The sequence below is a fragment of the Parambassis ranga genome, chromosome 4 (genome assembly GCF_900634625.1).
Source record: "Parambassis ranga chromosome 4, fParRan2.1, whole genome shotgun sequence".
Taxonomy (NCBI): domain Eukaryota; kingdom Metazoa; phylum Chordata; class Actinopteri; family Ambassidae; genus Parambassis; species Parambassis ranga.
The window spans coordinates 8,484,537-8,497,232 of NC_041025.1; the positions used below are offsets into that span (position 1 = coordinate 8,484,537).

Genomic DNA, 12,696 nt, shown 5'->3' on the forward strand with positions numbered 1-12,696 from the left:
AAGCCTCAATTTCTTTTTTGTCCTCTCCTGGCTTTGCCTGAGGACTCTTTCTCTTCTTGCCTTTTATTGGCAAAGATACAAAATAAAGTCGTAAAAAAATTGCGAGCAGCGGGGAGATTAGTCTTTTGTACCCAAACCAGCTGAGCTATGATGTGGCTCTGTGTGTTCCTGTGAAGGGATTTTCAAACTCAAAAAAATATGCTGCCAAGATTTTATCTTCAAAATCACAATTATAACGATGTTTGAGCTGGTTTGGTGTCTTGTCTCTGGGCTTAATAAAGGCATAGTTTAACAGAAATGATGTCCTCTGTGTATCCTTCATGCTGCACTGTCCCGCTGAGGGTGAAACTGGCATGGGGATACAATGCAGAGAGGGTGAGATGTAAGAGTTGCAACAGACATGCCCTGCAGGTAAGATCATCCACACCTCCTATTTTTGCCTCGGTAGAAAACAGAGCTGTGCAGTAAACATGTTATGGAAGCTGTTCTCCTTCACTCCAAATGTCAGCAGAAACCAACCGGTCACAAGCTAACGCCTCACAGTCACACTGTGCTAAAACGTCTGATCGCACTGATCATTTGCTGCTTGCTACCGAGTGTGGCGTTCAGATTAGAGTTGAGCTATGGCCTTCACGTGCTTCATGTCAGATCTTTCTAACAGACTCTCAAGCGACCATGCTTTGCTGTCGGACCATCATAATCTTCCTGCCCCCTCACAGATCTTTTGAACCAGGATGTAGGAAGTTTCTGCAGTAGCTGGTAATTTGCTTGTGATGCAGCTCTGAGGGGTCTTTCTGAGTTTTTCTAGCCAGCTGGCAGCAGTGGACACAAGCTGTGTGACACTGACACACACTATTACTAACTTTTATGTAAACCTGCATTTTGTTTCTCATTTCTTCAACTAGCAGACAGTGAATAGACCTGATAAAATCAAATATTTTATATTTACTCCATGGCTAGCACAGTTTGAGGTTTCTGCAGTTTCTAAGTAAACATTTCTAGCTTACTTGGATTATTTGAGCTTCACGAGACACTGCCAGGCTTCACTATATGTTGTGCATGTGGCTGATTTGTTTTGTAGCTAGTGGTGGATCAGGTGCAATGACAGTCTACATGAAAAGCAATGTACTTGGTTGAAGTAAAGTGGGTTATCCAGTCCAGAAGGTGCCAGTACCTGCCCTTTCCAAGCAGTTTCAGGAGCATCCTGGTTGGTTCTGTTTGAGTGGCTGAGAAATTAAGCTTACAAGGAAGTGCCAAAAATGTCAGATGCTCAAATGGCCACTTGAGGCCGGCTTCAAAAGGCAGTTAATGCCCCATGATCTCAGTGCTCCAATATCCAACTTTACAGCAGAAATAAACATGTTTATAGCCTTGTACAAAAAAATGAAGTGATTGTGGTCAGGGTTTAAACCATATTTCCCTCCAACAGCTGTAAACACCTCACACAGTTACTAAAAGGTTTGAATGATGCAGCGTCACTAACCGGTTGTTCTCAGATCATTATGCTGCAACTGATGAGAATTAATCAAAAAACTGCATATGCAATTATAAGTGCTTCCATTACATGGAACCATGTTAATGAAATGCTTCTGACATGAAGTCAGAATGAGCAGGAGATCAAATTAGATGACTCCTTCAGCCTAACAGCACAGTTAACAAAACAACAGCAAGCACTTCTGTTAATGTAAAGGCCCAGACAGGATTAGGTGTTTCAGCAGTTTGGTCTGCATTCCCTCTGTACAGTTATTGATGACCATATTATTCACTGATCTTCCTGACTGTAGATATATTTGTCAACACATGCATGCATTTAAAATCAGCATCCTGCGCTCATATTTTTCATCTTTCCTCTTCTGCATGCGTCACTGTGAAACATTTCCCCCACTCAGTTACAGTGTGTCCTGCAGCTAACCAACTGTGACATCTGGAACTGAATGGGTGCAAAAGCTGTGCAAACCACCTTTTTTTTTTTTTTTTTTTAACCGTGTCAGTGCTCCGTTCCCAGTCAGCACCAGCCTCATAATGATACATCATGGGCTCTGATTAAGCGCTATCTGGCTCTGTCACAGTGAAACATTGTACTCTCAGCCTAGGAGAAAAGTGGTTATTTAGCCACATACAGCAGACAAGGCCGGAGAAAGATTGTCCTCTTCATGGCAGGGTTTTATTAGTCTGACTTGTTCCTTTGTATTTCAGTATCGCCAGTGGCGGCGGGTCTAATTATGCTGTGTCACTTTCCCCTTCTCTTCTTCACCCGGTTTGCAGCCTCTCCACCCACTAATCTATCTATCCTTTGTTATATGGCCATAATAGTTTAGTATGTACTACATAACTATAACCATTCCTCAGTGACAGATGTGTGTACCCACAGCTTGCTCCCCGTCTTCCTTTCCATCATTTACCTGTCTTGGGTTGATTTATATTCTACGTGTATGCCCATTTCTTTAGCCCACAGTGAGGTGGAGGCAAACCCTGTCATGGTGCTGCCAATACACTGAGCTTCAAAACCTCCTTTCATGTGAAGTCAGGCTTCAACCATCCCTGTATTGGCCTGCAGGATATACCAGCAGTAATCAGCATGTTTTGCCCACAGCCCATAGTGACAATAGGGTGGAGGCAACTGGTTGCTCCTATTTTCTTCTTCTTCTTCTATGTATTAGGGGACTTTTATGTTCTTAACAAAAACACAACACAAAAAAGCCCAACTAGGTAGGTTGGGGGTGGTGGAGGTCTGTGCAATGCAGCAAAGCTTCATTTAGGAGTCTGAGGTTTGAGTCCCCCTAACACTGTGAGCTGTGCCCTGTCTCTTTTTTGTTAATTTTTGTTTTTAATCTCAGCTTAATTTGGCATTAAAAATTACTGGTTAAGGTTACGCATTAAAAACACTGTAGGGCTTAGGTAAAGATCATCTTAGCACACACAAATTCGTAACAAGAAAAACCCCTCCCATCACATGGCTGCCATTTCCGGCCCCACTGGGATTCCTCCACCCCCCATGAACACATATAGGTGCCGATATAGGATGATATTTTTAAGGACTGAATTCTTAACCTCACATTATGTTTTCCTGGTGAGGACGGGCTGAAAATACAGAGGTATTTGCTAATTGCAAGCTTTCAGATCCTCAGTGGCTTGCTGTCTTTTTTTCTTTTTTCTTTACTTACAGAAGACTCATCCAATTAACTGCCAAAGTATTTTTAAAACATCTAACATGGAACATCAGGTTAGGCGAGCCCAACATTCATTCTCCTCTGTTTTTGGTCTCTACCAGCTAAATTTGTTGCTATAGCAGGTTTTTATGACTTGATGTGAGTCCATCCAAAAGGCACTGGACGTTGAATCCCATGGTGCTCAATGCTTCATTGATCTAGAAAATGTACTCCTTACTTAGTGGACTTATTAGAGGTCAGTTGCTACATGTCACTATATGGAAGGAGGCATACTGAAGTAGTTTTTCTTCTTAACATGCTCTGTTGCTATGGCACCCAGGCTGTGGAAAAGGGAAGAACAGGGGAGAAAAATGAGGTCACTTTTTCTGGTAGTATATTAAAGCATTATGTACATTGCACTGAAAGGGTATGGGGTTACTTTTTATTTTTTATATTTCGTAGAAATGGAAAAGAATTCAATTTATGTGGATTTACACTGATGCAGCAAAGTTCAGGTCGGAGAGAAGCACATTCATGTATGACTACAGCCAGGGAGAGGCTACAGCCATTCTTCCTGAGGCTCAGGGCAGCTGATACATTGTTGTTATTAAACTTCAGGTCACTTAGTAACACAGATAGGTCATCAATCTGGCATGTCCTGACCAGCGGCCTTATAAATTGTGTTAGCCTCTCTGCTCTGCTTTCGCTAGAGGACGAAACCCAGCCTCAGAAGAAATGAATAAGATGTGACAACAGTCCTTGTAATTTATGATTCTGACGGCCTCTGGCCTCACACTGAGGTAACAGAGGTCATAAATGGATATTCTGGATAATAGGGACGAAATATTCAAGACCACAGAGGGGGCATGGGCCTGATGTAACCTGCGGGCGTATGGGTGTATGTCTTGTGCATTTTATGTCAAGTAGTGCTTCAGTGCATCTGTGTGACCTGTGTCTGTGTGTGTGTGTGTGTAGATGTGTGGGTGTGTGTGGGTTCTCATCTATCTAGATAACAGCCCTTCTTCTTTTGTGATCAAATGAGATCTAAAAATGAGGGATAAGTAGATCTGACTCATGGATGGACATTTTTAGAACACACACACACACACATAGAAATGAGCTCACTGGCACCTGTGGCTTTAGGTAAATATGATCCATGCTCATCCTTTGTGCGTCTACAGGTGCATGGCTGCCGGGGGATGAAATGAGTTATGAGTGCAAAATGCAGGAGCCACTGATGTAGATTATCTAAAGAACATCTGTCTCATTGTACCGGATATGAGGAACAAGAGCAGACAGCTAAACTGATTAATCCTGATTTAAAAGAATGATGCTACTGGAGACAGTCGTATGGATGTGATTGTGTGCCTCTCTCTCTCTCTCTCTCTCTCTCCCTCTCTCTCCCTCTCTCTCTCTCTCTCTCTCTCTCACACACACACACACTTCTATACAGCTTGTCCTAAATTATTGCCCAAGGAGACTTGAAACAAAGTGGATCATGCCATCCTGATCTGATAAGAATTGAGAAGCATGAAGGGACTCATACTGGGCAGTTGGAATGGGACCATATGGAGGCACAGGGCCAACTCCTATCTGCCAGCTGAGGCTCTTTATCAGACACTCCCCCTGCTATGGCACCCAACATTAAGCCTATCATCAGAATGGAGTCAGACATCATCAACACATTTTAATGAGCCATGCATTCAAATGTAGACTATACTTAATATATCGATGACAGCAGGCCTATGAAACTATTTAACTTGAAGATGTTAGCTAGCTATGGTTACAAATAACCCCATTTTAATGTCATACAGTTCATAAAATGTATTTTGAGCCTGATGATACTGATGATTTATTATTCTTTCAGAAATCAATGCATTTATAATACATGTAATTTAATAAAGCCTGTATTATATTCCCACACAAAACAAGCAGTACAGAGCATAAACATAAATAAAAATGTCAAAGCCAGAGTACTTTAATAATCTTTCAGCCAAAGGAACCAACATTATATCTTACATTATAAACAGTATTTATATAAGTGAAGGCATGTATGTACCCACCTGTTTATGCTGATGCACGTACAGGAACATTACCTCTGTAACCTCAGTAGAAACAGTTGTGCCACAATTTTTTATCTTTACGATTCCCAAAGTTATCTCTTTAATCCATATTTACAATTTATACCACTAAGAATACACCTTTGTTATCTTAACTATTAGTCAGTTTCACTCTGAACCAACACACTGTATTCCTCCATTGCCCTCCCCTGTGTGACTTACGCTTTACGCTTTACATCGTGTCTTAGCTGGATGCTGCAGCACTTCCTGGAGGCACACTCCAGGAGCTGTGGCTGATGATGAAAGCTGTCCTGAGATGACACTTGTTATATTAGATGCACACATACAGACATACAGCAGGGAAAGCCCTCTGATGAGCTCATTATAATTGCTTGGGAGTTATCTTTAGCTACCCAGTAGGATATAGACATGGCTCTCCAGCATGATTTTTTGATTTTGATTTGATGATACCACAATTATGACCAAAAGCTTTTTAGCTGAACATGGCTGATTGTCTCTAAAAGATTATCTGTAATTTATAAAAGTGAGGCTTAAAACCAGTAACACAAGTCTGCAACTTTACTTGCAGTGAGTGAAAGAACAGAAATGTATAGATTTCAGTAAAGCAGCACAGTGCTTCTTAAACACTGATCAGTGTGGATGGGGCAGCAGAGGGGTCTTTAGAAGATAGTCATCTTCAGTACTTGAATACTTCCCACTCCTTAACTCTCTGCTCACTCAAGATTCTTCAGGTTAATCACCTGTTCTTATAAAAAATATTAAAACACAATAGATTAAATCAGTGAAGCGGAATCAACGCCCCAGTTTTCTCTCTCTCTCACTCTTTGGTTCTTGCTGTCACCCCTCCATCTGCCATCACTCTGGTTCAGTGAAGTGTGAACATTCATCACAGCAGCAGGGATAGACAGAGACAGAGAGCGGTCGTGAAAATAGCAGGGCCAGAGTGGCAGAGAAAGATAATACAGAGGAGGAAAATGGAAAAGGGTAAACTGGGGCCACTGATAAGGTGAGATCAGTAAAGCTGGAGATCAAAGTACAGAGGGGTGGGTGGGGGTACACTAACAGGAAGTCAGGGGAATATTCACAGTGGAAGGTATCATGAGGTGTCTGCTGCACGTCTGTAAAAAACGATTATTAAAAAAGAATCCGTTTTTGCCTCACTCTCAGCACAGGCACATGTCTTAAAGTGGCTGACAGACAGATCATTGAAAAGAAAATAAAGGGAAACAGACAATGCACCCACACTCTGTCCAACCCCCTCCTCCTGCTGCCCATGCAGACAGTCGCACATGCTCACAATCTATTTTCACATGCATTTTACATAAGTGATTCACTCATATGGCGGGTGACTGTAACATTTGTGTGAGAAGGTGCCATGAAAGTTTGCATTCACGTTCCACAAAGGATGAACTCTAGTGAAATATTCTTATAATTGGTCAAATGTTTAAGTGGTTGTGTGAAATCTCAATATTGTGGCAGGATATGTTACCATAGTAACCAAGAAGAAGCTGAAGGGAGAGGTAGCGTTGTAACACGTCTTTAGATCTGTTTTAACACAAACATTTATCTTTGCGTAAACCCAACCAGGTAGTGTTGATATCACTAGGTGCCTTCCAGATTTGTGAACACTGGTGGTTTTTACTGTCAGCTTTCCAAAATGTCTGCAGTAGTAACATTGACCTCCTTGCTGCTTTAATCTGTTTTAGTGTGTGTAATGTTTATGCCATAAAAATGTACGCACCAAAGATAAAAAGGTTAGTTTTACATATTTTTTTTACATGAAAATGTTTTTCAAAAATATTGTATACAACAATGGACAAACATAATTGCTGAAAACAGAACAGCTTTTGCTGCGTTCAGGCTGAATTATTACTGTGTGCTGATAAACAAGAACAAAAGAAAATGTTAATTTATGCAGAAATGTCACAGATTAGTACGATAAAGAGGACAGAAACAGAAATAAAAGAGTGGCCTCCTACTTATCAACATGTTGTTTCATATGGTACTTTATTTGGGTTTAAAAGGCCTGAAGTATCGTTAACAGCTGTCGAGTATTAGACAGAGCAGTGGGTGCATGGATAATGTGTTATAGGGCAGGTAGAAAGGGGAACACAGAAGAGGGCTGGTGACTAATGAATGTGTCTTTTTATCCTACCTGTCCTCTTTAAAGCAGAGTCTGATTAATTATTAGCTGCACACAGTGAATCGGTGTCATTCCTCTCATACACAAGGCTTTCTAGCATTTAGTTAATAGCACTGCAATAAATATTTTTTTTGTCCAAACATTGATCCCAGACCAAAAACAGTGTCAGTCTCATAGTGGCACAAAACTTCAGTGATGTCTTACTACACTGATTTTAATACTTTTCTCATCACCCTCCTTGCAAGTTGTAATGTGTGGCTGTTTGTCTGCAGTTTGACACTTGGAGTTATTTTAATCCTCCCTCTTTATCTCACCAGCAGATCACTCTGGAAAGGTGGAAATTAGGCAAACTGAGAGGGAGGGAGGGAGGGAGGGGGTGGTGGAAAGTGGCTATTTTCAGTCCTCCTTTGTTAGAAAAATAGGAGCCCATCTGATATTCAGGAGTTATGACCTCTCACATGATACAGCGATGCTTCACACATGGAGACTATATACAGAAACATATTGTTTGTGAGTACGCTTGGAATCAGGGGCTAATTTTAGCATTCATGTTTGATGCTCTTCATACTTTCTAACAGGACATTTTTCATGTTTTTTGCAAATATTTGATGCAGAATACATCTGTAATCTCTCTATTTATTCCATTTCTGCAAAATAAAAACACATCTTGCAGGATGTTTATTCAACAATGCTGAATACTGATACATGACTTATCATTTTAATGTAACTCCTTTTCATCTTACTGTATGAGCTCCTGCCACTTGCTGCTGCAATGTGCCCAAATTCCCCACGGAGGCTATTAAAGTTTCATTTTACCGTATCTCATGTGTGAGGTAAACAGACTCATTAAGCAGGTTGTGATCATAGTTGAACAGTGCTACACTGAAGGTGACACACTGCAGGACCACATCACACACAGCATGGGGAAATCAACACCCGCCATCAGGGAGATTGTGGCTACAGGTACAGCAGAAGCTCATGAGGAGCTGTTTTTTTCTGCAATCACACTGCACACATACACATATATGACCACATGTATATTTTATAATCAAATATGGCAGACTTTTGTACACTGAAACTTTCTGCTGGGTCTGTTTTATTAAAATTGCCGGTAATTAAAAAAGACATCCAGTATGTGGTGTGAAGCAGCCATCTGTCTTTAGTCTGTCCTGAACGCTGTGTGCTGCTCCCTCATGGTTGCAGCCTCCCGGTAAGGCTAGCAGCTGCTGAGCTGCACACCCACAGCACTTTATTCTGTCAGTAATGCTAAGGATCAATAGTAATTGCCTGTTCGATGGGTGTGGGCCGTTGCAGTGGCAGTACTGTTACTGCCACTGCATCGGCCCACACCCATCGACAGCAACGCCTATTTTTGCACAGATTATTTGGTTTAAAAAGGCAAACAGACAAAATAGCTCACCCCATGCAGGATCAATTTGGCTCAATAAAAAAGACGGTGCTGTCGGTGCAGCAAAACACAGAGCGAACCCTGTGGACCGAGGTGAACTTTCCAAAGATCAACTTGTCACAGTGACTCAGGAAACATCCCTGAGGTGAGCTGTGGGTGACAGCTGCTCCTGCTCCACTGGCACAGGTAAATGCCAGGAGCCCCACTTGGATACACCGAGTTGCTGACACACACATGCACACACATACACGTACAAACACACTGCTGTGTCTTATAAGGAGCACAAGCAGGCTGAGGATTAGCCACACTGTCACCCCAGAGAATAAATCTGCGGTTACACCTTGTTTTCTTATACACACACACATTGATGCAAAGTCAGAGACAAATCCAGAGATTTGAATTCGGTCCTTCACTGTAATTGTTCAGTATGCGATAATAGAAGCACCATCTGGCTTGTGCTTGATTATCTTCCTAGAAAAATGGTAGAACTGAATAACCATTTCAGAGGCATAATACAGCATTATTACTGCACGAAAGTCTGAAATCATTCCATTAATGTGACAATAGTGATCGAAATATTCAAATATTGTAAAAATGTAAAAATCTCTCTCTGCTGAACGTGTCCTGTGCAGCTGTTCCTTCATCAGGATACTCTGTTCCTGTGTATGCATGTCTAAATGTGACGTAATAATATTACTTTTTTTCATGTTGACACATGATGTAACAAGAAAAAACACAAATGATGTAACACAAAGAAACACACACACATGAACACAGAGATACACGCACTTTGATCTCCTTTGAGTGGAAGGTGTGACCCCTTTGAGCCAGTGCTGATTAGATGTACAGTATGGATTGCATTCATTGATCCTCATGTCATCCACTCTTATTTGTTCATACTGTAATAATTTGAGTGTTTTTAATAAGCTAGAAGGCAATATTTCATCTAATCTGAATAAACATAATTACGCTGCTCCTGTAAAGAAATGCAGACATCCAGCTGTGTTTTTGCCTGAAACCGATTACTTTCATCAGTCGGGGGTTGTTTTTATTTTTAGACTGCAGTACTGAGGATGACCACCAGGTGTCTGTAGTGTAATAGGGATATATACTGTTTTGGAGTCAGGCAGAAGAAAGGATTTCTCATTTCTGCTTTTCATACCTTGAATAACAGGTGACAGCAGTGTGGTCACCTGCCCACTGCTAGGCTCTCCTAACTGACACATACACACACACACAGTAGACCACCAGCAGGCTCCAGTACAGCAGCACCAGTCACCCTGTCACCATGCAGTGGGCAGCTGAAGAAGGCAGAGCAGCAATCAAATCACAAATGCATCGACAAACACATCAGGTGGTGCTCACAACTGGCATGTGTGAGCGGCCGCAAAGGCCACTGGGAAAACTCTTAAACCTTGAGACATGCATGCATGTCTGTGTGTAGACTAGTTTAGCCGTGTTGTAAATGCCATATTTGCACATAATGCTGTGTGTCATTTTCTATTCAATCACTGTTCCAGCATTGGTCAGATTGTATGATAAAACAGTGCCAGGAGCAAGCAGCAACACACAGCATGTAGTTTTCTGAATTTTAAAGAAGATGGTGCTTTATTAACCCTCACTGACCTCCAAACACACAGGACGGCGGACATTGTATAATCAGAGTCTAGAAACAGCATTACCTACTGCACATGCTGATGATAAAAAAACATCAAACCTCTCATACTAACAGTGTTTTTTGTGTCTCTCAGTAAAGGGGAGGCAGCAGCTATTGAGACAGAGCTACTGAGGGACTACAGGTTTGGACAGCAGCAGCTCATAGAGATTTGGGGACACGCGTGCGCCCTCGCCATCACTAAGGTAACACCTTCTACCCTTAAATTCCTTTGTTTTTTTTTCTTTATGTGTGTTTCCCTTTACTTTACTATGAAGGAACATACAGCACAAGGCAATTCTACATCAATGCATTGACCCTTCTTTGTCCATCTTGCCATTCAGTTTTGTGTGGTCTATCAAATATTATTGCTACATAAAGATCGAGACAAACAACATCATTCTAAGATGTTGTTATTGCATCTCTGTTTTTACTGTGAAACAGGCCATTATATGAATGAGCTGTTATGCTGTGGAAATGCTCGTTTCTTTGGACCATTAAACCAGAGTTAACAAACACTCAGCAGTGCTTTCCAATAACCACGGCATATGTATGTCTATTTTACAACCCATACTGCGCTCCTATTATTTTATGTATGTGTGTGTGCCAGCAGTACATGGAGATTTTATGTTTGCAGGTGTTACACCAATGCCAATCTTGTGATAGAGATATCTCATATATAGTGGGTCAAGAATCCCTCCATTAATTATAACAACGTTCCTAACAGGAGTGATGTCATGTACCGGTAATGTAAACTCCAGCTTGACTGGTTTATGGAGGCATCTACACTGATAATTACTGACAACAACATCTGAGTATTAAAAAACAAAATGTGGAGCATCTTGTAAATATTTGACATGAAATATGAACTCAAAATATTAACCATTAAAACTAGGATTTCTCTTGCTCTGTAACAGCTGGTGTTTGCACACATTTCTATCGGCTTCTTTAGATTAGGTGTTTTTCCACTGCAGCAACTCGTGCTAGATGTGAGGTGACGTGATCATTAACAGGAGCAGAACTTTAATTGGCCCTTTCAGCCTCTGTGTGTTAGGGTCATTAGGGATCTTTGATGTTATAACACCAAAAAAACCTGCGCTTCCTCGTCAGTCTGTTTTACACTTTCCACATGTCCTTCCTTTAAAAACCCAGAACCAGAACAATGGTTAAAAGCCTGTAGTCTCGATAAAGCCACTCTCTTCTCACACCTGATAAATATCCACCACTCAGCGAAACATTTCTAAAGGTCACAGATTTTCCTCCATCCTCTTCAGGTTTCTGTCACTGTGAGCCTCGCTAATCACCACAAATCCCAGCGAGTTCCTGGTGTGGACCTTTGATTGTACAAGAGGGTAAAAAGTCACAGCTGCTGCTACTTAACCTCTCCTAATTTTCATTAACTTAACTTGTATAAAAAATGTGGGATTATTATGTGGTGGAACTTTCTGTGACATTTACTTTGAAACATTTGATTGGCTCACCTCGGGGCAGAACACCTGAGCTGCTTCCTGAACCAGACCACAGCAGCCTCTTCTTCTCTGGTGTGGCTGCTGTTTCTTTGTGTTGTGATCTGGACTGTGTCAAGCTGTGTGTGTGTGTGTGTGTCTATGGAGGGTTGTTAGGACACATGTGGTTCCCTTTGACTAGACCACTGGCTTGGTTTAATGCCACATTGGTTTCCTTAGTGGGCTCTTCAACAGGCTGTGATGAATAAGAGTCTGAGCTACAAGACACATGGAACCTTGCTTTGCCGTCAGGAGGAGGGATGAAGAGACAGAGACAAAAGGGAAAGACTGACTAAGGAGAATCACAATGAAAAAGTCAAATGAAGCACAGAGAGGGACAAAAAAAGAGAGCTGAGACATGAGTGGCAGATAGACTTTATGTTCTTCCCACAGAGAGTATGATTAATCCCACCACATCCACTTCCCTTTTATTATCATCAGCCATCACCAGCCCTCCAACAGCATAGCCTTACTACACAAACATGGCCTGGATGCTGTGGGTAAGCTCTGCCCAGAGCCGCCTGCAGCACACCACCGCTTACATGACATCACTGCTATTTAAGGAAAATTACACTAGAAGGACATGCAGACAGTCTGATTTCACTTATTTCATTGTTGGCCTACTGCTGCTGGCTTCCAAATACACCACACAGATGAGCATATGCTCAGTCACACACACACACACACACCCCTACACCTATGGTTGCCAGAGAGATTATAGGTTTTCTGTAAGTAATCCCTTTACTGTTCCAGCAG

At 41.6% G+C, this 12,696-nt stretch overlaps 1 protein-coding gene across 4 annotated transcripts in view; it reads left to right on the forward strand.

Annotated features, from left to right (window-relative positions):
* The window catches only part of yjefn3 (YjeF N-terminal domain containing 3), a 34,692-nt gene that overhangs the window by 13,744 nt on the left and 8,252 nt on the right, over positions 1–12,696 (forward strand). For all 4 annotated transcript variants that reach the window (XM_028404193.1, XM_028404190.1, XM_028404192.1 and 1 more), the window contains one exon: positions 10,533–10,641. In XM_028404193.1, coding sequence (XP_028259994.1) covers positions 10,533–10,641 — 109 coding nt within the window. The remainder of the gene's footprint in view (positions 1–10,532; positions 10,642–12,696) is intronic.